Source organism: Carassius gibelio, chromosome B1 (genome assembly GCF_023724105.1).
Source record: "Carassius gibelio isolate Cgi1373 ecotype wild population from Czech Republic chromosome B1, carGib1.2-hapl.c, whole genome shotgun sequence".
NCBI lineage: Eukaryota > Metazoa > Chordata > Actinopteri > Cypriniformes > Cyprinidae > Carassius > Carassius gibelio.
In genome coordinates, this window is record NC_068396.1 from 24,756,750 (window position 1) to 24,782,818 (window position 26,069).

General features: G+C 37.6%; 2 protein-coding genes across 3 annotated transcripts; both read left to right on the forward strand.

Annotated features, from left to right (window-relative positions):
* The first annotated feature begins 743 nt into the window (after positions 1-743).
* Positions 744-18,476, forward strand: LOC127948752 (N-alpha-acetyltransferase 15, NatA auxiliary subunit). 2 transcript variants are annotated; one of them, XM_052545426.1, is made up of 20 exons: positions 744-991; positions 4,942-5,026; positions 6,333-6,437; positions 7,032-7,189; positions 10,101-10,235; positions 11,835-11,988; positions 12,171-12,290; positions 12,367-12,483; positions 12,570-12,676; positions 12,760-12,832; positions 14,138-14,307; positions 14,461-14,613; positions 14,697-14,825; positions 14,921-15,134; positions 15,435-15,628; positions 15,799-15,907; positions 16,069-16,167; positions 16,323-16,466; positions 16,553-16,650; positions 17,482-18,476. In XM_052545426.1, the coding sequence occupies exons 1-20, from the start codon at positions 938-940 to the stop codon at positions 17,680-17,682; spliced, it is 2,619 nt and encodes an 872-aa protein (XP_052401386.1). In that variant the 5' UTR covers positions 744-937; the 3' UTR covers positions 17,683-18,476. The 2 variants fall into 2 exon arrangements, with proteins under 2 accessions (XP_052401386.1, XP_052401387.1); XM_052545427.1 differs by having other exon boundaries at positions 746-991; positions 12,388-12,483.
* A 145-nt stretch (positions 18,477-18,621) lies between these two features.
* Positions 18,622-24,914, forward strand: LOC127948755 (ras-related protein Rab-33B). The gene is made up of 2 exons (XM_052545433.1): positions 18,622-19,212; positions 23,869-24,914. The coding sequence occupies exons 1-2, from the start codon at positions 18,970-18,972 to the stop codon at positions 24,337-24,339; spliced, it is 714 nt and encodes a 237-aa protein (XP_052401393.1). The 5' UTR covers positions 18,622-18,969; the 3' UTR covers positions 24,340-24,914.
* The last annotated feature ends 1,155 nt before the right edge of the window (positions 24,915-26,069 follow it).

Sequence of the window (26,069 nt, forward strand, 5' to 3'; positions counted from 1 at the left end):
TTTACACACTGACAATTGATCCTCTGACCACTGTAATTAAAAACGTTGAACGTTTTCCCACAAAATAAAAACCGCTTATGCATCTCGTTTAAAAAATGTTTTACACCAATTTTTATAAGCACTTCATTCAGCATACTCCTTTTAATTAATATGTTATACATTTATATGCATGCATCAATATATATATATATATATATATATATATATATATATATATATATATATATATATATATATATATATATATATATATATATATATATATATATGACAATATGTAGAATGTAGACTATTTCCGCGATTTCTGTAACGTTAGCAGGAAAGGAAACGATACTGGATTCAAATGAAATTTCATATAGAAGGAAATAAATAGGCTGTATACATTACACTGTTCTGCAATTAACCTTTTAATATTACTGGTAAATTTTCATATACAAAACATGAAGCATTTTATTTTAAGAATGATTTTATACAAAACAGCACTGTTTTTAAATATATTTTTTAAATATATATTGTTAAACAGCGAAATACACATTTGCTTTATTTTATTATAATCTAGCACCTTGTTATTTTTTCAAATCTTTGATTTCATATAATTTAAACATTTTTTGTCTGCATTTTTCAATTGTTGATGTTTACTGTCTATGATGTTTATATTATTAGCTGTAAACTGTTTGACCTGTTAATGGTGCGCCCCCTGCTGTCAGTGACGAGCAGCGGAGCAGCTTGACCCGGAGGAGAAGCGCCGCTTCGGCCATTTTGGGCTCAAAGGGGGCTTTTCTGTCACCACGTGAGGGCTGGGTTAGTTAGTCCGACACGGGCACTAAATCGAGCCGAGCGAGGACTCAGAGAACAAGGTGCTAAAAACCGGGGAAGACGCTGCCTTACACAGCCGCACTCATTTCACATGTGCTGATAGAGAGAGAGAGTGTAAAGGATGCCGACAGTAACACTGCCTCCCAAAGAAAACGCTCTGTTCAAGAGGATTCTGGTGAGTGCTAATACTTCAGTGCAACAACATCCACCTACCCAATAAAGCCTGCGGGCGACAGTCATGAGTGTGATTGAGAGCTGTTAAAATGCTCGCTTAAAAGCTGTTAATGCAGCACTTTTTAGCACGTGCAAAACTAAACGATCAAGAGTCGCTTTCTGTCAAATGGAGGTTAGCTTTTAGCTGCTAGCTGTCAGTCTGTTGTTGTAGCTTACACACATACAAAAAGCTGTTGGAAAGAGACTGTCAGTGGTTGAATAAATGCATGCGAGACTTATAGTCTTTGTTTATTTGATTGTTATGAGGCATTAGCCCTAACTTACATTTATATGGTCGAGCTGCTTTGTTTTGAGGCTGAATGTTGCATGTCAGTTGCTGGAAGCAGTCTCTGGCCTGTTCACCCCGCAAATCACTTTTAAATACCCTGTGAATATTTCTATAACAATGACGGTTTTTGTCGAGAAGAGTTTTAGTTCGTTTGAGAAGAGAGGAAGAGATGAGCATGTGTTTCTGGCGAAAGAAGGAAACCCTGGAAGTTTAGTGATGCTCAACTTAAGAGCTACAAACACTCGACGAGTTTGTTCACAGCTAATTCACTGGCAAGTCGTGCTTTCTTTTCACTATATGTAATAATTTAAACTGCTGACTTCTTCAAGGGATTTATATGTTGTAAATATATTAGATTTGGATGTGGGCACTAATTTGAGATGGGCATAAGTTGCTAGAGTGCATGAGAGCTGACACTGACAGCATGATGGACTATCAAACCACAAACTCAGCCAAAACTTTCAGCGCTTGCATACTCCGTTTTAAAATAAAAAGCATCTCTGTTTTGCATATAGCTGAGTGTTTTTGCTTTTGGCTATTCATAACCAAAACCAGTGACTTTAAATTGATAAATTAGTGGAACTGATATGTGTGTTTTAGCTGAAAAAAGCTAAAAATTGTCATGCATTAGTAATGATTGTAGTGTTTGTGTTGTGGTTTTGATATAATAAGCTTTGCATATGCAATGTTGAACTGCACTTATAACAAGGCAAGTCTACAAAAACTTTTGCCTGTCTGTTGATATGATGCACAAAAGTTTTAAAGAGCCTTTTATTCATAATCATTCTTAGTTCATTTGTCTAAAATGCAAATGCAAAACTGCAGAATTTTAACACAGAAGTAGTGTTTTTTTTATCATGTAAATTTCTTTATACTATATCTGATGGTTTATGCTCATTTAGTACATATGATGTATTGATAATCACAATGTAATCATGAATCCACTGAAAGATTTAGCTGAAGTTTAAAGTTATGACCAATAGTGGTAGACAGACATATTGCCAATCCCGATATTTGGCTTGTTTCAAATGTTGGCATCGGCATTCATTGTTCTATTGTACTAAGCCACTAACACGGTTGTTAGGATCAGATATCATATCATATTGTTAGAATCTGTTTGGGCTGTTGTTCTAATAGTTTCCAAAGCCTCTGTTTTTAAGTTTGTGGTATATAAGATCGCCTGAATTTTGATCTGAATCAAAATTCTTTAAAGACAATTCATGTCACTTGGTGGCTGTCTTTGAAAAGCCTCTCATGCATGCATGTGCAACTCCAATCTCTTTGAATGGGGAAACATCAAATTCTCCAAAACAGTTTACTAAGCTTATGGTTAAATTTAAATTTTGAAGTCACCAAAGAAATCTGACAAATGTGTCATGAATGTTGTAACTTTTGCTCAAATAGCATTATAAAAAGCTAATTTTTCAGGCTAGATCAGCCAGTGCGTATGCACACGTCTCAGCTGCAGTGTCGTGCTGACTTTACTGATTAGCGATTGGCTCTTTCATTCAGAAGGCGGGGCTTCTTGCAATTGAGCGGCCATATTGAGTGTTGCATTTTTCCCCATTCAAAACTATACAAGTGCCACATCTTGGGTATTCTATAATCTTTGTCTGGAGTCAGTGATTCAGTAGTGCTGTACTGAATGTGGAAGAGCAGATTCCAGATTTGCTGACAGAATGAGGTGATGTTCGTGATCTCACCACCTGCTGGCTGAGCAGAGGACTGTGTAATAAAGAGGAAACAGAAGCTGCTCCAAATAGAACTGCTCAGAGTAAATTACCATCATTTACAGAGTTTGCAGGGGACAATGTGAGCATGTGTGTGTTTCGGCACACACTCACACAAGTTTAGCCTGCCATGGATTGTCTTTAGAAAGCACTAACCATAAGAAAAGATGGATCTGCATGTGCAGTTTTATTTAGGAGAACCTTAAGTAAAAATAATACATTTACTATAAAAATAATGAGGTTCATCTTAAAAAAAAAAAGCATTTTCATCGGTAGAGGATTGTATCAATTGCTTTTATCTTTATTTGTCAAACTGAATATGCCTTAGGTTGCACCTATCCAAACTTTTTTTTAGATGGTTTGCAGACATACCTTATTTTTTCCTTTAAATTGTACATTTCGTCAGTTTAAACATTTGATGTTTTCTTCTTTTGATATGTTCTATTGTGAAAATATTATGGGTTTATGAGATTTGCAAATCATTGCATTCTGTTTTTACATTTTACACAGCGTCCCACATGTAATGCAGCATATTTTAAAGAGGTCATATGAGGCGATTTTAAGTTTTGCTGTCTCTTTGGAGTGTTACAAGCTGTTGGTGCATTAATAAGATCCCTTAAGCTGCAATGACTAAAGTCTTGATCCCAAAGATATATTCTTTATCAAAGTTAATTATATCCACAACCTCCTAAAGGGGCTCATACTAACACCCCCCCCCCCCCCCATCACCACCACCACCACCACCACCACACACACACACGTAAACATCACTGTGTTGGAAGATTTACATTACAACGCCTAAATGTTTCAGCAAAGAAAGAAGTGACTTTTATTCTCACTGTAGTATTGTTGCTGCTGCTGCCATGTCGTGGAGATGCTGCGTTTCGTTATGAAAGCGAAACTGCTTTGTTTGGCCTTCCAAAAGAGGACACGGCTAGAAATCAGTGGTTTACTTGTTTACAACACTGTTCCAGAACAGTTCAAACCAAATGTTTGTGTTTGCGCAACGCATTTAATGGAGGACAATGCCAGCTGCTCTGACTCACAAACTGTATATTTGTTTTCAGCCACAAATGATTCAAATGCAAGTTCTGAGCAGTGTTGTGTATCACCTGTTGTTTGTGGTTTCTCCGTTCACAAACACAGACAAATGGTTTTATGTTTAAGTGCCGCGATTCGCAATGCAAGGCATAAAAAGACAATATACTGTATTTTCATATATAGGGTGCACCGGATTATAAGGCGCATAGAATAGAAGATATCGCAGTCAAACGTTTGACTGGGTTTGCGCTATACATCCACTAGATGGAGCTGTGCTAAAGGGAATGTTAACATCTTGACAGATTATAAGGCGCAATGTCGTTTTTTGAGAATTAAGGGCTTTTAAGTGCACCTTATAGTGCGAAAAATATGGTAAGTCATTATAATCCATAATTATGTCCCCACTGGATGCAACAAATGCCTCGTTTGCAATGGGTTTTATTGGTTTTGCCTCGTCACGCTGGGACACGGCATCACAATATGTTAAGGGGTGTAACATTTCCGTCACACACTTGAGGTAATCAGCCAATCACAATGCACTGGATAGCTGGTCAGTCATAGCTCACCCCCCTTCTCGGAAACATGAGCTTTGTAGAAATTAACATGTTTCAGAAAGGTGGGGCATAGAGGAGCAACAATGTACAGTATGTAGAAAATGTTGTTTTTTGAACCGTAAACCACATAAACACAATGCATTACACCAAATACACAATATAATGTTATTTTTTAGTGATGTCATATAACCCCTTTAACAGTAACAATACTGGCCAATATTTTTGTTTTTTTTCCCCTCAAACTTTTCTTTTTTGGTTGTTTTCTAATGTAATGTTTTTTTCTCTCATATGTACTCAGAGATGCTATGAACACAAGCAGTACAGAAATGGACTGAAATTCTGCAAACAGATTCTCTCCAATCCCAAGTTCTCCGAACATGGAGGTAAGAACCCTGACTGGAAGTGTTCATGGCGTACAACTACACTCATATTTCATTTTAATGTGAATAACAAGAACAACAATTTAAATGAATTAATATATTCTAAGTAGGCCTGGGCGATATTTATATAGATACTTATCGACAGTACTCCTTCATCGATAACAATATAAATGTTTTTCGCAATGCCGCACCATATTAGGCATGTGCTATGATGAGTGACACAGACAGCACACACAAACATGAATGTGAGTGCTGTGCCTGCCTGTGATGAGTAGATTGTTAATAAAATAAATATTACTTGAATAAAAAAAAAAAAATGCATTTGAATGCAAAAATGGTACAGCCAAATGTTGGGTGTGTGCATCAGGGAGCGTCATCAGTGGGGAGCGACCGCTGCACTCACGTGTCACATAAGAGATGTATAGAATGCCATGCAAAGTTAAAAGTTTAAAAGTGGAGGTTTATTCCTTTTTACTACGTCTCATATGTTTTCAAATGCAATCTGTGTGATTGGCGATTTGGCTCTTTTTTTTTTATGTATGCAAAGCATAAATACATGATGCTGTTTTGTTCGTAATTGTTTATGCAATTTACAAAATTATATTTGATATTTTTATATATAAAAATCAAATATAATTTTTATTTTTATAAAACAAATTTTTATTTTTTTATATTATATTTTTCATATAATTTTTTGATTTAAATATAAATATATATTATATATATATATATTACTTATTTAATCTGCATATAACGAATAAGAAAGGAGATATTTATATTAAATATGAAATAAATGAATCTCAATGATTTGGGTAAATTAAAAACACAGTGGTTTAATTTAAACAGTTTTTCTATTGTGCTCTGTTTTAAAAGAAGTTTATAAAAATTTCAATAATTATCGATACCGAAATCATGTTGAACATTATAACGTTGATTAAATTTTTTAGCTATATCGCCCAGCCCTAATTCTAAGCAATTTTCACTCTCATATGTTCATATCCATTGACAACTGTTAGGAAAATTAGTGACTGGGTAGAATGACCAGATATAAAAATAGCTGAAAATTAGTGACTGGGTAGAATGACCAGATATAAAAATAGCTGAATATCAGTTTGACATGTTAACTCTACATAAAGACATTCATATTCATATTGTTTTAGACTATAGTGATGTTATCAAGGTTACTAAAAATTATGTTGTCTTTAACATAAAACGTTCCTGTGTGAAATGTGCAGGCGTTTTTTTACATAGTGCATGATCATTTACAAAGGGTTAATGGGTAAGAAGTTAACAGATATGATCTTTGCAGAGACACTGGCGATGAAAGGCCTGACCCTTAACTGCCTGGGGAAGAAAGAAGAAGCCTATGAACTTGTCCGCAGAGGTCTCAGAAATGACCTGAAGAGCCACGTCTGTATCCTTGGATATAAAGACTGACACACACATTTGAAATGTAGACACGGTAGTATGATAATGATCCCTGTGTTGGAGCAGTTGGAATGAGTTTATTTCCTCATGTTCACAGCAGCAGAATTAACACTTGAGTATTTGTCTCGATTTGATGCCTGTCGCTGCGGGTGGGGGTGACGGACCCCGGCCAAGATTCCTGCCCTGTGTCTGACTATGATGTGCAGTGACACCATGAACTGTTTAGAGAGCCAAACACACAGTGCAGTGTTTCCTCGCTGCCAGACAAATGCTTCACATCCTAGAGGTTCGGGTTTCACAGAGAAAAATACCATGTACTAAATTACTTCATTCTTTTATTCGGTTGTTCCTTCATGAGACACCCTTACCACAGTTTTTGAAATGCTTATGTTTATTTAAATTTAATTGAAAATGCTCCTCTTCGTGTTTAAGTGTGGGTAGACTGAAGACAGACTGAAGTCAGCTTCGTAACAAATATTTTCTTATTTTATTAATGTGGATGGCCTTGATGGAAATAAGCTGTAGTTCTCTGTAGTGTCTCTGTGAAGTTCCCCTGCTCTCCTTAATGTGACATTTTCAGGCTGGCACGTGTATGGTTTGCTCCAGAGGTCTGACAAGAAGTATGACGAGGCTATTAAGTGCTACAGAAATGCACTGAAATGGGACAAAGACAACCTGCAGATCCTTCGAGATCTCTCCCTCCTGCAGATCCAGATGAGAGACCTGGAGGGTTACAGGGTGAGTATGTGTAGGTGTTTGAGTTTCATTTTATTTTACAATTCACAATTAATTTTACATTTGATTAACTGATACAATTTCTTTAGTATTTCTGCACCCGAAATTGTAGACCTATCTGAAAATCTTAAATCAGTGTTTTATTTGTATATTTTTTCTGCTGTATTTATTTGGTCTTATTTTATTATTGAGCAATATTTTTTATTACGAGCAAATTAATTTCAAAGTTTAAATCAAAATTTCTTGAGTCGTGTGAATCGGCGCATAATTATAGAAATTTTAACAACATAAATACACTCACCTAAAGGATTATTAGGAACACCTGTTCAATTTCTCATTAATGCAATTATCTAATCAACCAATCAAAGGCAGTTGCTTCGAGACTTAGGTCTCTGCAGAGCAAAAGTGGGCGTTTATCACCATGTGGGTGTTTTCAAACTGCTGGGTGTTTCTGAATCATGCAATCTAAATGATCCCCCTTACCCAACCCCACCCCTAAACCTAACGTCACTATTACATCAACCAATCGGGTATCATGGTGTAAAAACACCTTGATCTAGTAACTTTCCTGCAGAGACCTATACTTGGTTGCTTCAATGCATTAAGGGGTGTGGTCCTGGTCAAGACAATCTCCTGAACTCCAAACTGAATGTCAGAATGGGAAAGAAAGAGGATTCAAGCAATTTTGAGCGTGGCATGGTTGTTGGTGCCAGATTGGCTGGTCTGAGTATTTCACAATCTGCTCAGTTACTTGGGTTTTCACGCACAACCATTTCTAGGGTTTACAAAGAATGGTGTGAAAAGGGAAAAATATCCAGTATGCGGCAGTCCTGTGGGTGAAAATGCCTTGTTGATGCTAGAGGTCAGAGGAGAATGGGCCAACTGATTCAAGCTGATAGAAGAGCAACTTTGACTGAAATAACCACTCGTTACAACCGAGGTATGCAGCAAAGCATTTGTGAAGCCACAACACGCACAACCTTGAGGCAGATGGGCTGCAACAGCAGAAGACCCCACCGGGTACCACTTATCTCCACTACAAATCGGAAAAAGAGGCTACAATTTGCAAGAGCTCACCAAAATTGGACAGTTGAAGACTGGAAAAATGTTGCCTGGTCTAGGGCTGCACGATATTGGGAAAAAATTACATTGCGATATTTTATTTTTCTGCGATATATATTGCGATATGAAATCTAATTTTTTCTTACAAACAAAAATGGGGTGAGCACACTTACATTCTCATTTTAAATGATTTAAACATCGCCACCATCATGTCAGTTGATTAATATGCGGGAGGGAGAGTGCAAGACAGCGGTCGTGTTGTTTTGAAGACATTGAGTGTGAGACGCGTCTCATGCAGGTAGTCTGCAAGCTCTAACCTGTTAACATGGGAGCCGAATTAAAAATGGACACGCCACGCAGCTGAAACGCTTGCGCCACGCATCTAGTGTGTCGCCGGCCGCGCGCGCTCTCTGGCCCATACAGTTAATAAATAACAGATCAACTACGACAGCCTACATCGCTTTCTGTTGAGACATTCAGATGGTAGAGTCAGAATTTGTCGTAAACAGAATGAGAACATGGATGCATCATGCCTTGTTACCACTGTGCAGGCTGCTGGTGGTGTAATGGTGTGGGGGATGTTTTCTTGCCACACTTTAGGCCCCTAAGTGCCAATTGGGCATTGTTTAAATGCCACGGCCTACCTGAGCATTGTTTTTGACCATGTCCATTCCTTTATGACCACCATGTACCCATCCTCTGATGGCTACTTCCAGCAGGGTAATGCACCATGTCACAAAGCTCGAATCATTTCAAATATGTTTCTTGAACATGACAATGAGTTCACTGTACTAAAATGGCCCCCACAGTCACCAGATCTCAACCCAATAGAGCATCTTTGGGATGTGGTGGAACAGGAGCTTTGTGTCCTGGATGTGCATCCCACAAATCTCCATCAACTGCAAGATGCTATCCTATCAATATGGGCCAACATTTCTAAAGAATGCTTTCAGCACCTTGTTGAATCAATGCCACGTAGAATTAAGGCAGTTCTGAAGGTGAAAAGAGGTCAAACACCATATTAGTATGGTGTTCCTAATAATCCTTTAGGTGAGTGTACTTTAAGTAAGGAAATGGGTCTAAAAATGTTTCTTGAGGACGAAATCATAATTTAATTATATCTGAAGGATCATGAGACACTGAAATAATGGCTTCTAAAAATTTGGATTTGCCATTACAGAAATAAAATACATTTAAAAATATAGAACATGGAAACCTGTTATTGTACATTTTTATAATATTTCACTGTTTTACTGTGTTTTCAAATAAATGCAGCCTTGGTGAGAAGATATTTATTGACCTCAAACAGTTGAACTGTAGTGTAAATTGTTTATTGTAGAATATGCCCTTTTAATATGCTCTTTTGAATGTAAAATATATTTAAATAAGTTACTATTAATGTAATTAATAGACTCCTATTATTGGCCAATGTTGAGGTGAAACACTTAGGATGCATGTGTATGTTGAGCCAAATACAGCAGCAATGACTCAGCAATGTCCATTTACTGTCTCTTGAGCCTGCTTCTCTCTCCTCCTCTCTTTTGTCTTTATTTCTTTGTCTTTTGTGGTATGATAAAGTGGGTGTTTAATGTTTCATACCCTCAGGCTACTCTGATACCTACTTTTACCACTGAAATGAAAGCCTTTCATATGTGGGCTTTGTGCAATATGGATCCACTGTTGTTTTCTGTAGTTTTAGATGGTACTTTGTTACATTGTTTTGAAAGGGATCGAATATCACCTCTGCATTCAGCAAGAACCTAAACATTTTAAAAGCTTTTAAATGCTTGAACCTTGTAGAAACCAAACCACAGAGAAATCCCTCGTTCTGACTGTATTGACTCTCTTGTAGGAGACCCGATATCAGCTGCTGCAGTTGCGGCCAGCGCAGCGAGCGTCATGGATTGGCTACGCCATTGCATATCACCTCTTAGAGGACTATGAGATGGCTGCCAAAATCATTGAGGAGTTTAGAAAAACACAACAGGTAAATGCAGACATGACAAGTTACAGCAAGATTCAAGTTCTTAATGCTGTAGGTTTGCCACAATACCCAAAAGTTAGTTGTTTATGCCGGTACCAATGAAAACAAGATTTAAACTCCCAATTTTTTGAAAGGGAAAACAAGTGTTACAACATGGGTTATGAACGATCTTATAAAAAAAATGACTAGACAGATCAAAACAATTGCATAATTATTATTTATACACATTTATAAATGTTTTTTCAGTTTAGTTTTCATTTTAGTTAGCTTTTTGAAATGCAATTGTTATTTTTAGTTTTTTTTTTTTTTTTTTTTTTTTTTTTTTGTCAGGTAAAAGAATGTTTAACTTGAATGCTCATGCAAGTTGTTGTTTTTACTAGGGCCGGGACTCGATTAAAAAAATTAATCTAATTAATTAGAGGCTTTGTAATTAATTAATCGAAATTAATTTATAGTATACCATTGAATAATAACTGAATACATAAGCTTAAGCAACAAAATATTGTTTATTTTTGTTCAACCAAGTCTAGCAGACCAGTGCAATTTTTGCCATTAAGTGTAGCAATAGCATATTTAGAAACAATTTAGAAATAGTACATTTTCAGAAATTCAGGAAGCTTATGTGCGCTGGAACCTTCTGTAAAGTGTTTTTTTAAGTAAAACACAATACTGTCAATGACATTCAGAACATTGGAAACCCTGACTATTAGAAAACATCTCTCTGTTGCTTCGGAGGCCATAACATACTAAGTCCAACTCTCAATAACCTTGGCCTAAACAATAAAGAGTTCAACATAAACTGTTGCACCAACAAAATAATATATAGTTCAACATAAAGTGTAAAGTCCATGCTAGCTGCTATATGTTTTGCGTTGAGGTGATACTTGAGGCTCGATGTGCTGCAGTGATATCATAGACAGTAGTGATATGCGAAGCGAACGCTAGTTGGTGCTTCAGTATAATCGGTCCGCCGAAACTCATCCAGTGAGAAACGTTCCGCGGTGCAAAAATAAGTTATAAAAAATGCGGGAATTTTTTTTTTCTGTAATTAATTAATCTTAGTTAACACGTTATTTTTTGTGTAATTAATTAATCTCAATTAACGCGTTAAAGTCCCGGCCCTAGTTTTTACTAATGTCAAGGACAGACTTTTATCTTATTGTGTTTTGTTTATTAAATCGGAAACTGGAGATTTGTTAGCAAAGTGGAGGAGAATTTTACACTCAAATCTGCATTGTATCGAACCACAAACGCTGTTCTCAGAGCATGTAAAAATATCCCATTTAGTATTAAAGTACCTGTTCTTTTTACATGCCTGTTAGCTTGGAATATATGAGGTCAGAGGTAACAGAAGTGGCAAATTTGGTATTGTGAATACGTCAACCTGCCACTCCAGGTCAATGGGCAACACAATGGCATGTGTTTGTTGTGGCGTCCAAGATAAGAAGCTTACTTCCTCTCATTGGTTTCTAGCACAAAGGGAAACTACAAGTTGGAAGGCTAAATAAAAGATTCCTAACTCTAACATAGTGGAATTAGTTTACGCAGTAAATCCTTTCTGTATATGATTTTGATGATGTTTGTGAATGTTTGATCTTTCAGACGTCCCCTGACAAGGTGGATTATGAGTACAGTGAGCTGCTGTTGTATCAGAATCAGGTCTTGAGGGAGGCGGGACTCTTCAGAGAAGCTCTGGAGCATCTCACCACCTACGAGAAACAGATCTGTGATAAACTGGCAGTGGAAGAAACCAAAGGTACATCAGTGCACCTCTTTCTTCCAAGATTTTCCTTTTTTTTTCTGCTTTTATACTATTTTGTCCATTATGCAGTTTTTCCTATTCACATTTTGCTTGTCTAGCAGATTGACTTCCTGTTTGTGGTGCCCTATGGAACACTCTCTCTCTTTATTTTCTCTCCTCGTGTTGTGGATGTGTAGGGGAGCTGCTGTTGAATCTGGAACGGTTTGAGGAGGCAGCAGATGTGTACAGAAGACTACAGGAGAGAAATCCTGAAAATTGGTCTTATTACCATGGCCTGGAAAAAGCCTTCAAGCCTGGTACACATGAACAATTATTTGTCTGCATATTTGTTTAATCTTATACACACCTTATTAAGAGTTTAACAAAACATAGCAATTCTGGTGTTTTCTTCAGCAAATGCAGAAGAGAAGCTGAAGATCTATGAGGAGGCCTGGGAGAAATACCCTAAAGGCCTCGTACCTCGCAGATTACCTCTCAGCTTCCTGTCTGGTAGGCAGTTCTCCCTCTGGTCTAATACATCAGCTTCTTCTGCAAGTTCTGTGGATGTTGAGTGACATGGTTTCTGGATTGTTTAGGAGATAAGTTTCGGGAGTGTCTGGATGGATATTTACGAATGAACTTCAGTAAGGGCTGTCCTCCTGTCTTCACCACACTCCGATCTCTCTATCAGGACAAAGAGAAGGTGAGGACAGAATCTAATCACACAGGACATGCCAACTACGGTTTACATCCAGATGAGTTTTTCACATTTTGTTTTAATTGCAGGTCTCAATAATTGAAGAATTAGTTGTTGGTTTTGATACGTCATTACGGAGCTGTCGAATGTTCAGCCCAAATGGTATGTTGTTGTTGTTTTTTTTGTTTGTTTTTAATTTAAAGTATTGGGTTAGGGTTAGAGAGACCAATCAAATTTTTGAATATAAAATAAAATGTCAATCTGCATTATAAGTTGCAGAGCACAAAACTCTCTCTAGTGCAAAAATACTGTATTGAAATATTGTTGTAACTATGTGAACACCCAAATTTATGTGAAAAAAAAGTTAAAGGGTTAGTTCACCCAAGAATTAAATTTCTGTTATTAACCACTCATCCTCATGTCATTCCAAACCTATAAGACCTTCGTTCATCTTCAGAACACAAATTACGATATTTGTGATGAAATCCGAGAGCTTTCTGACCCTCCATAGACAGCAACACAACTGACACGTTCAAGGCCCAGAAAGGTAGTAAGAACATCGTAAAAATAGTCCATGTGACATCAGTGCTTCAACTGTAATTTTATAAAGCTGCGAGAATACTGTTGTGTGCAAAGAAAACAAAAAACAAAATACTTTATTCATCAATTTCTTCTCTTTCATGTCAGAGTTCGACGTGCATTCAAGACAGTACCATGATGCCAGAATGCAGGTTCCTGCGTCAGCAGCGCCATACGCATGTGTCGTGGTACTCTTGTGAATGCACGGTGGAGACTGACATGGAAGAGAAGAAATTGTTGAATAAAGTCATTATTTTTGTTTTCTTTTCACACAAAAATATGTAAAATGTAGAAATTTTGCCCGACCATTTGCTGTCCCTGGCAGTGTGTAGCACCTTCTGCGCTGTATATCTTTCAGAAGAATCCCAAAATGAGAATTTAGCAGCTAAAATTTGTATTATCAAGCTCCCTCATAATATCAGTCTAGTTTTTAGTTTAAATCAACATAATGCAGACTTTGCCAAGATGATATTGAAGAACATTTTTATAAATCGTTCTTATTTATAAAGTATAGTTTTCTTAATGCTTATATATCTAGCCATCTCCTATTATTATTATTATTATTATTATTATTATTATTATTATTATTATTATTATTAATAATAAAAACAATTGGATTTTATTTTTTATATATATAATTTAATTATAATTATAAATCAAAGAAAGATAGTTTAAAGGCACAGTACTGAAAAAAAAAACAGGCTATTTAAAACTAAGATGGAGAAGGTGGAATATGCTTGTATAAAACTACATTAGTGTAAAGAAGCAAACATTATAAGTGGACATTATAGAAAAATGAATATGATGCTTTTAATGCTGTGGTGAGCAGCCTAATGGGCATCAGTGGATTAGCATTACCTGTTTGGTTCTTTTGATGTTCACATATAGATGATGGCAAGGAGGAGCCGCCCACTACGTTACTCTGGGTGCAGTATTTCCTGGCTCAGCACTATGATCAAATCGGCCAGCACACCAAGGCTCTCGAATACATCAACGCTGCCATTGAGAGCACACCTACTCTGATTGAGCTCTTTCTCATTAAAGCCAAGATATACAAGGTACAAAATGCATCGCACACAATTAGTTTGCTAATTAAAATGATAATTGCAACGACTCTGAACAGTGTGGGTAATTAAACGGAAATTTGAATAATTAGCTGGGTTCTGTAATTTGATTGTCATATCCTGGTCCGTTTGTATTTCCTCACTCAGCATGCTGGGAATATCCGGGAAGCAGCTCGTTGGATGGATGAAGCTCAGGCACTGGACACGGCAGACCGTTTTATTAACTCCAAATGCGCCAAGTACCTGCTTAAAGCAGGTCTGATTAAGGAGGCTGAGGAAATGTGCGCCAAATTCACAAGGGTAAGGGAAGTGTGTGCGTACTTTTGAATACCTAATCTTCTCATAGGTGTTTTGTGTGTAACCGCTTTGTTCCTCTCTCTCAGGAGGGAGCGTCTGCGGTAGAGAATCTGAATGAGATGCAGTGCATGTGGTTCCAAACTGAATGTGCTCTGGCCTATAAATCCATGATGAAATATGGAGAAGCACTCAAAAAATGCCATGAGATTGAAAGGGTTAGTCATCTTTGCTTTGTCAGTATATTATGGTATTTGTGTGTTGCTTTTACCTCCTCATCTGAGTACTACCTTCTCCCGTTTGTTTATTACAGCACTTTGTAGAGATAACAGATGACCAGTTTGACTTCCATACGTATTGCATGCGGAAAATGACGCTGCGTTCCTATGTGGACCTGCTTAAACTGGAGGACGTGTTACGGATGCACCCATTCTACTTCAAAGCCTCACAAACCGCCATCCTAATCTACCTCAACCTGCATGACAACCCGCTGACAGATGACAGCAAGGAACTGCAGGCCGATACTGGTAATATGACATTAATCTTTAGAAACCAGTTTCTATCATGGAATAAAAAATAAAGGCATTTGCGACTCGGTATTCAAAGAAAACAAGTCATATTTTGAGATGCAAAGAGTTCTTGCATTTTTCACAATTCTGAGAAAAAGGTATTTTCAGCTGCAAGAAAACAGTCCAAACTGTATGAAAGAGGAAAATGTTGTAATTACATTTTTTTTTTTTCATGCCAGAAATGGGCTTCCATACAAAAAGCAAACTTTAAACATATACAGACTTGCTTCATTTTTTTTGCTTCTGTTTTCCCAACAGGGAACCTGACTGACAAAGAACTGAAAAAGTTAAGGAATAAGCAACGGAGAGCACAGAAGAAAGCACAGCTAGAGGAAGAAAAAAAGAACGCAGAGAAAGAAAAACAGTTAAAGAACCAGAAAAAGAAAAAAGAGGATGATGATGAAGAGATTGGTGGACCTAAAGAGGAACTTATACCTGAGAAACTCGCCAGGGTGTGTGCTTGTGTTAAGAGTAATGTTCGTGAAAGTGGAGAAATTCTTTATCTAAAAGGCTTCTTAACAATTTGTCTCTTTAGTAAGATACCAAAGGAGAAATTCAAAGAAACTCAAAGACTTTTATTGTGCTTGGATAAAAAGGTATTTCTTTCTCTTTCATTTTTAAGGTTGAGAACCCATTAGATGAAGCTGTAAAGTTTTTGACACCCTTGAAAAACCTGGTAAAGAATAAGATAGACACACACCTTCTGGCCTTTGAGATCTACTTTAGGAAAGGTATATGCTTTACATCTCCATTTGTACAGTCTAATAATAGTTTTACTTTTGTGATAATGTTTCTCTTGGATGTATGAAAAAATATCCATTGCGACTTCCATTCAATTGTGACTTGAATAGATGCATAATTTCAGTGTTCTTTGTCCACAATTTCCTCACAGAAAAGTTCCTATTAATGCTACAGTCAGTGAAGAGGGCCTATGCAATCGACCCGGACCACCCTTGGCTTCACCAGTGTTTAGTGCGCTTCTTTAAAGGAGGTGAGTGAACCCAGGTTGCCTCTTGCTCTTAGTGTAGTAGTATTTTTATTTATATCAATTGGTCTCTATGTCTTATTTCTTGCTTTTGACACCATATTCACCTCAATGTATCGTAGTGTTTGTTTGGTAATGTGTTGCTATTAATTGGTTGACAGTGTCCGAAAGTAAAGACCTAGCGGAATCGGTCAGCATGGTTCTCAAGCAGGAAATCTCCAGGCTGTTTGGGGAAAGTAATGCGAAGAGCTTCAACCAGGCCTTCCTCACCAAGCACTTCAATTCCATCCCTCATCGAGTAGCAGGTGCAAATACTCAACACCTTTTTTTTTTTTTTTTTACTGCTAATTTTTCACATTCAATTTTGAATTTCAACTGTCTTCCTATATAGCTGCCAAAATGATGTTCTACTTGGACCCTTCAACACAGAAGAAAGCGGTGGACCTGGCTGTAGCACTTGATGAATCACTGAACAACAGAAACATTCAGGTACACAATGGACTGCATGACTTTAAAGGATTAGTTCATGTCTGTATTCAGTTGAAAAGAAATTTAGGATTTTGAGGAAAACATTCCAGGGTTTTCCCCCATATAGTGGACTTCAATGGGAGCCAATGAGTTGAAGGTCCAAATTGCAGTTTCAGTGTAGCTTCAAATGGCTCTACACAATCCCAGCTGAGAATTAAGGGGTCTTCTCTAGCAAAATGATCGGTCATTTTCTTAAAAGAATAAAAATTATGTACTTTCTAACTACAAATGCTTCTCTTGCACTAGTTCTTCCTCTGTGTGTACTTTGGTTCAAAAAGGTAGGCTAGGGCGAACAACTCAACTTCAGAATCGTCCAACATCATTGTTTTACCTTTTGTACTGTAATGGCCGTTCGACTTTGTAAACACTGGGTCATGACTACATAAGGCATGAGGCCAAGCTATTGCAGGATAAGCATTTATGGTTAAAAATTATATACATTTAAAAAAAAAAATAGAAAATGGCCAATTGTTTCACTAGATTAGACCCTTTTTCCTCGGCTGGGATCATATAGACCCCTTTGAAGCTGCATTAAAAGTACAATTTGGTCATAGAAGTCCACTATGGAGAAACATCCTGTAATGTTTACCTCAAAACCCTTCATCTTGGATGACATGGGGGTGAGTGAATTACCAGGAAGCAGAGGCATTTCTTTATTTTAATTACACATTGTTTCATTATCAGCTTTTCATCTACTTATGAACCCCCTGCAGTTATTTAACTTATCAACCCCCAATTGGAAAACCGTGGTGTATTGCATGCTTATAATACATTACTACTTTATTTTTGCAGATCTGTACAGAGGTTTTGGAAAGCCTGCGTGATGGCAGCCTTGGAGAGGCTAAGGAAACTGCTGAGTTATACCGAGCAGAGTGTCATAAGATCTGCCCCTATACGCTGGCCTTCATGCCTCCAGGCTATGAGGAAAACATGAAGATTGCGGTCAATGGAGATGTCTCCACAGAAACTGAGGAGCTGGCCAATGATATGTGAACATCCAAAGAGGGTGAAGGACTGAGGGAGGAGGTGGAATGGGAAGCGGTGCAGCACCGCCACTGTCAAACACCCGAGACGGTTGCTACTGATTATTGCGATTTTGTGCAGAACTTCCTGCGATCTTCTACACCCCCAGAAATTGCAGTTAGGACTGACAGACAATGACTGTGTTTTGGATTGGAGGAAGAAGAGGAGGGGTATATGGGGGAGGGTAGAGAATGAAATGCCCATTTTACTTTTTTAACCTTGCTGATGACTACTCTCTAACTGAAAACTAGTCAAACATGCATCCCATTTTGAAATACGGTATGTCTGAATGCAAACTTTGTGCAATGGCGAGAGCAAATCCCATAGTCAACAAACCAAGCAAGAGAAGCGCACTCAAACCCATATTTCCCCTATTTTAAAGAGTAATTTATATGGAAAAATAAAAGCTTAAAAGGATGCGTGGCTTGTTGTGCAAAAGATCTATTTTGTGTGAAAAGGCAGCTGAATTATTGGACACGTTTAGGGGAGAGTTTGGGTGTGGACAGGAAGGGATGTCATAATGGGGAAGCAGCATGTGTAGAGGTTCCTTTTTGCGTATCTTGGAGCTGGAAGAGGCTGTATCCAACAAACAACAGCAAACTGTGATCAAGAGCCTGTGAAGTTGACAAAAGAAAACCTTTCCTCCTTTCTCCTTCATTTTTACCTCATTCTATCACTCTGTTTAATCCAAATGGGTTACAGTGTTCAAAGAAGAGTTTGTTGTATAATAGATTTTTTTGTAATAAAAAAAATCAAACAGTGAAGAGCACCCATTTGGCACCAGTCCATGTACATCACTCTTTTTGTTTTTCTTCACTGACTTTGGTAAAGTCATTAAAACTCTTCAAAGCATTTCATCAGCATTTCAAAACATCCTTTGTCTCACGTATTTCCAATTTTACACGAGAAACCGTTTTGTCTACCGAAGAGGGATATGAAATAACTGTGGGCTGTTTGGTTTCTGTTCAAGCTGAATGTCAGACTTCCCTTTTTAAAAACGGTTCTTATCCCATATGCAAAATTGCATGCATGAATTCATGCATAAAATAAACAATTGTGTTGATTTATTAATTGCAAAAAAGCAAGCGTTTACTTTAATTACCTGTTTTGACATCTTATTGAGGGTCGCTTTGAAAACGAGTCCAGCTTTCTCTATTTGAAGGGGAAGTTCTTATAATCAGTAACCATCAGTCATGGGCATGTGAGGAGTGCTCACTGGAGTGCTCTGAACTTTGTCTCATTTTAACATCATTTCACATGTTTGTTTCGTCACTGGAAGGGCAGATGGATTCGTCTTTAGAGAGCTCCACTTCATCGACCGGTAACCCGGTGCGCTGTCGGTGTCGGACCTGTAAGATCATTGTGATTGGAGATGCTGGTGTCGGGAAGACTTGCCTGACGCACCGCTTCTGCACCGGACAGTTTCCCAGCAGAACGGAGGCTACAATCGGGGTGGATTTCCGTGAGAAACTTATTGATTTAGAAGGCGAGAAAATTAAAGTAAGAATCGAATTTATTTCAAATTGCTAATTTAAAGGGAAAAGATGATTTAAGCGTTTTTTTATGTCATGCAGTAATTGCGTAATCTCAAGATGCTTTGGCTGAAAAGTTGTAAACATGTTGATGCATGTTGGTTAACTTTTCACCCCATAAACCGAATTCTAAGTACACAAATTCTTACCATCAGTTTATCCATCGTTTAAATGAATGCAATTTTCTACATTAATTGTTTTTTTTCCCCCTGAACTGAATTAGATTTATCAGACCTGTTGTCTATAAAATAGCTGACGTAATCTTTTACGCTTTAATTTTTAAGTGGCAGGTAGATTTACTGCTTGTGAACTCCATTTGCGGAACAAGAGCAAAACGTGGGATTTCACAGCTTTGTCAAGATCTTTTTTGAGCTTAAAAATTAGGAATTACTAGTCCTACGCACAAATAACAGCTGCTTAACCATTTACATCAGGTCAGTCATGATCGTTTTAAGAACGTTGACTAGACTTGACCAGGAAATTGCCATTTTCTGCTTCTGTAAAGTCAGTGCAGAACCGTGTTGTCGGTCTGTCTTGTGTGAACATCGTACTGTTATGTTTGTATGTATATGTGTTTCTCTTATGATTATGAATTATTCAGATTTGTCTACAACTCTATTTGCCTTGCAGTATTTATGTATATATGTCCAGGGCTGTGCAGAGACCTTTGGAGGGACAGGTACACAAAGTATAAAAGGGGCACATGGACATGGCTTTAAAGGGTTATCGAAAAATCTAAATTATGTCATTAATAACTCACGTTCCAAACTCTTGAGACCTCCGTTTATCTTCGGAACACAGTTTAAGATATTTTAAATTTAATCTGAGAGCTCTTAGTCCCTCCATTAAAACTGTGTGTACGGTCCATGTCCAGAAAGGTAAGAAAAACATCTTCAAAGTAGTCCATGTGACATCAGAGGGTCAATTAGAATTTTTTGAAGCATCGAAAATACATTTTGGTCCAAAAAAATAGCAAAAACTACGACTTTATTCAGCATTGTCTTCTATTGTGTCGGTTATGAGAGCGTTCAAAACAAAGTAGTTTGTCATATCCGGTGTTGTGCCCAATTTTGACTTTTTACCCCCCTTGTTCAAATCGCTACCTGATTGCCTAATCCTAACCCCACCCCTAATCCTAACCCCTCCCCCACACCTACTCCTAAACCTACCAATACTAGGGGAGTAATAATTCGGCAGGGGGTCGAAATTTGGCACAACACCGGTTCACGAACGAATCATCCGATGTAACCAGATCTTTTTGAACCATTTCACCAAATTGAACTGAATCGTTTTAAACGGTTCTAGTCTCCAATATGCATTAATCCGTAAATTACTTAAGCTGTTAACCTTTTTTAATGTGGCTGACACTCCCTTAGAGTTCAAACAAACCAATATCCTATTTACTCAAACAGTACACTGACTGAACTGCTTTGAAGAGAGAACTGAAGATGAACACCGAGCCGAGTCAGATAACAAAAAGATTGAATCCAATATTAGGTGATAATATAGCATAATGAGTGATTTATAAGCAATTTTTTTGAGGCCGGGTCATTTTTGTCTGGGTACACCGTGACATTGTGCCATTTTATACAAAATAAAAGCCTTTCAAAACATTAAAGTACACTGTGATAAACAGTGCAAATTTTCATCAGTTTTTATTTAATATTGCAGAAATTATTAATAAATAATGTTTTTTTTCACTCAAAAAATGAGGTGCTTACTCTCAGATAAACAAGGCTTCCGATTAATCAGATGCTAATATAAATACAAAACCAGTCCTAAATGAAAGAAAAGAAGTTGACAAAAAGATTGAATCCAATATTTGGTGATAATATAGCATAATGAGAGATTTATAAGCAATTTTTTGAAGCTGGGACATTTTTCCCTGGAATACCACAAGTTTTATATGGTTTTGAACGCATCACAAGGGTTAAATCAAAAAATTAAATAATTTTGTGTAATTCATATGGAACCAACTAGAGGTACAGTGTTTCAAGTTTGAACTCACTATCTGTATTGTGGTCACACCCACACTCATATGGTCGTCATCCACGGAATTTGTGAATTCAGTTAATCATTTTACAGTATAGCAGGGACGTTTCAGCGCCATTCACATTCAAAATGAATATAAAAGCATTATCAAATCTTTTACCCATGAGCAAAAATACGAAAAATCCAGCAAAACTTTAAATCAAACTGTTTCTTGTTTCTGTTTATTTATTTTTAAGTAGATACTCAAATGACCAAAAAATACACAGACCATTCACATAGAGGTTTTTAGATCTAAATCTAGATTTAAATTCAGAGACAGTATCGATAGTCTGGGCATGACCTGACGATTTATTCATGTTCAAAATGAGATGTGAACATCATATAGCACTGTACTCTCTCATGCAGTGCATGCTTCATTCATACTGGAAGCCGGAGGGAGAAAGTCCAAAACAGTCTCATAGAAGTAATAACTTATAACATACAGGAAATCCCTAATATGAACAAAAGCATCCAGCTATCATTGTAGCTGAGCTGAAAAAAAGAAATATTTTTACTGATGAAATGTGAAGACCGTAAAACACACAATTGCGAAAATATATGGTTTATGTGTGTTTTTCAACAATGCATGTTACTGATAAAAAATTAAGTTTTGATGTCTGTATGGTAGGATATTCACAAAATATCTTTATGGAATGTGATCTTAATATCCTAATGATTTTTGGCATAAAAGAAAAATATACCCATGCTACATTTTTTTTAAAGTTTTTTTTTTTGTTTTGTTTTCTGGTCCAAGGTCACATATATTAAAAACCCTAATAAATTTATTTTAAATACCCTCATGTCAGGTACATAAAACGCTCTGGTTACTCACGTAACCTTGGTTCCCTGAGATAAGGAAACAAGTGTTGCATTGTCATTTGATGACTGTTTGGGGAAACTCCTGTTTACTTTATTACTGAAGCCTGATTGGTTAACGTTTGTGTAGTGGCACAAACCAATGGCGCCTGAGCCTGCCAGAAGCTGGAATCATCAGAATCATACGACTGAAGTGACAGCAGTTGATTCATGTACAGCTATAGCATGACCGGTTATGCAGTGCTTATTCCCTTATCTCAGGGAACCATGCTTATGTGAGGTAACCGGAGTGTTCACCTATCGAAAGGTAATTCCCATTGCATCGTTGTTTGGTGACTGTTTGGGGAACGTATCCAGTAGCTCTGTGCTGTATGCAGATGCAAAACTTAGTTTGCTTCGTGAGCTCAGCCCAGAAACACTCAGTGAGGGCTCCATAAGCCTGAGCCATAAATAGACCAGAGAACTATCTGAGGTCTTCTTAAGATAAATCTCCCCACCCGATGTCCAAATTGTAGAATCTAATAAAGGTAGACGGCGGCGACCAGCCAGTGTCTGTGCAAATCTCCCCAAAAGAGATTCTACTGGACCAGTCCCAAGAGAAGCCCATTCCTCTGGTGGAATGGGCACTCACATCTAAAGGGCATTTCAAGCCAGCTGAGGAATAAACTAGAGCTATATCATCTACTATCCAATTAGATAGTCTGAGTGTGGGAAAAGCAGGGCCACCTTCACTGAGGAAGACAAAATGCAAGCGCAGCAGACTGAGGCACATACTCTCATAGCCAGAGTGATCTGTCTAAGTGAGTGAAGCCTCAGTGTGGGGATTTCACAGAGATGTGAAATCACTGGTGACAGCCTTTACTCCGATCTACCTAGAAGGATTGAGCCGCTCGATGTAAGCGAGGGGCACTGATCCTCACATGTAAAACACACTGGCAGATCAAAGTGCTGTAGTGAGAGTAAGACATGCAGGACTTATGCCGGTGTAAAATCACGGAAGTCCGATCATTCAAACTCACGATTACACCATTTCTTCTCTGAGATAACTGGGAGGGTATTAACGCGAGATCAGGGGAGATGGGACTCTCTTCATTGAAGAAGGGGCTCTACAAGCAATGCATGGACAGTAAGTGCAACATCAGCGATGCGCACACAAATGCGAAGTGGTCAGCTATCTATATCATTGGTGACACGTTTCTACTCCCATCGACTTAGAAGGATTGAGTCACTCGATATAAGAGGGGAACAATCTCGTGTGTTAAACACACACCGGCGAATCAAAGTGACTGGGGAGAATGAGCACGCAGGCTCTTGCCGGCATGAGATTATTCAAACCCGGTTGCTCCACTCCATGAATGCACAGTTTCTTTCTCCGAGCTCGCTGAGAGAGGAGAGAGAGGTGAAACCGGAGAGATGGGCTGCCTCCATTGAAGAAATTGATTTGCAAGCTGAGAAGAGCGATACTCATGCTCTCTGTGATTGCATTCCATCTCCGTGAGCACAGTCTCTGCATGGGCACTGCCCCGGTTTGTGCAGCTACACAAACATTAATCAATCAGACTTCAGTAGTAGAGTAAATAAGAGTTACCCAAACAGTTGTCAAACACCAACACAATGGGAGTTACCTTTCGATAGGGAACCCTATGGAGACTCAGTTTCAGTTTTCAATGTTTCTGTTGCTCAAATGGTACAGCATGACAAGGTCATGAGTAAAATGTTCTCTATGTACAAAAAAAAAAAAAAATACTGTACATTTCTTCATTTTGTCTCAACTCAGGTACAGCTGTGGGACACGGCTGGTCAGGAGCGTTTTCGTAAAAGCATGGTGCAGCACTACTATCGCAATGTGCATGGAATTGTCTTAGTCTTCGATGTCACTAACCCCACTAGTTTCTGCAATATTCCCATGTGGATGGATGAATGCCGTCAGCACTCTCTTGGACTGGATGTACCCCGTGCTCTCGTTTGCAACAAGACCGATCTGGTCACTTCGTCTACTGCTTCTGTGTTAATCGATCAGGCTCAACATTTGGCCGAAGTCCACGGAATGTCTTTTTATATTACTTCAGCCAAAGGTCACAAAGGGGACTCGGTGGACAGCATCTTTGTGACGTTGGCACAGAGGTTAAAGAGCCAGAGACGGGAGAGTGTGAATGAATTGGTGTTACAGTGCAGATCTGAGAGCTTCAATATCCCAGGAAAAGTCATAGCACAGGAGAGCAAGAAGAAATGGACCTGCGTCTGCTGACAGATTAATGGTCATTATAGTTATGTGCTTATTTCAGTAGGTTCTCTAAATAGGGATAAAAATAGCAGTATGAACTTTGAGAATAACAGATCAATGGTCTTGAAGGTATGAAGACTGGTTTAAATGCCAATTGATGTTTGGATTTTTATTTTCATCCGACATCTACTTCAGACAACATTATCTGTAAGAAGCAATGCCTCATAATGATGAGATTTGATTTAATTTCCAGTTTCTTTGGAGGCTTGCTGCTGATTTTGCTCCTTTGCTACTTTTTGCAGACAGCATCCAGAGTAACTTCTTGTCAAGGATTATGTTGGACATTAATTGAGGCTGATGGTTATCAGTTTCCTCTTAAATAACTTTCGTACATGCCCAGTTTTCAACCACTTTCAACACCTTTACCTTGGAGTTATGAGACTAATGTGAACCTTTTTTCCTGACAGCTGAATCTTCACTTGTACGTACTGCTCTTTGTGCTGGGTCAAAGCTATAGTGACCATCCACATCCATGTAGCTCAGTTTAAATATACTGTATATACAGGTAGCAAATTGTTTGTAGAATTCAATAAACAAAAGATCTTGTTCTATGTTGGCTCTTTGTTCTATATTCTGCTTTTCCTTGTACTCAAATGATTGGATGATTGGGAATCAGTGTTTTTTATTATGCTTTATTTTTCTTAACCCTTGTGCTATGTTGAAAATCCTTTACCCAGTTGGTAAATATGTTAATAGCCTTTGATCAATGTGATCATGCAAAGTTATTTCAATATTGTATCATCATTTAATCACCCATATCCAGTTTTTCTTATCTGTACAGCCAAGCGACACAACAGATGAAGTTAGAGAGTCATAATAAATTACAAATTTAGTTCATGTAAAGTTGTTACATCAGAGTCCCTCAAGATGGTGTTCTCTCACCATACTTGTTTGTACCTTGTTATGCCAACTCATAAAATGTTGATTGTACTTTGGATACTGATTATGCTTTTTTGTACCTACGTAGCTATTGTACCTTTTTTTTCTGAGAGTGCACATAAGAAGATGATACCCAGATCTACTTTGTTCTTTTTACTGTACTTTCTGTTTGTGTCTCTACATTTTAATAAAAACTCACACCTTTTGCACAGTGCTGATCCAGATTCACCAGAATGTTTGCTATCATGTATTAATAATAAATATTTTTTATTTGTTATTAATGTTTAATTTACTTTTTATTGCATGTATATCATAACATGGTCCATACAGCCCTTTAACATTTTCAAAACAACTTGAAATGTGATTATTGTTGCATATAATGCTTCAGATGGTAAAATCTGTCCTATTTAGAAGGTTTTCACAACTCACTAAAATATGGTAGATACATTTTGTAGCTGTTCTGGACTACTTAATGTCATAAGTGACATAATAGGTCAATCAAGCAATCAATAAACAAACAAAAAAGTTAATCCTGTAATTATTTAAGCAACATCAGGGTCCTGTACCATGATGGTAGCTGAACAAATTCAGAGTTACAGGATTAGTTTTGAGTTGACAAAACCAAAACTCTCCAATCCGGCTTTGTTAGTACCATGATGCTGTTCATCAACTTTCTTTGTCATTTCAGGCTTTGAAAACCTTTGCAACACAAAGCAAGTTTGATTTACTTCTCGTGAGAGACCCAGCGAGATTCAAAACTAAAGGTTAAAGGTTTTGCTAAAGGTTAAGAGATTGAAGAATATGACACATTTAAA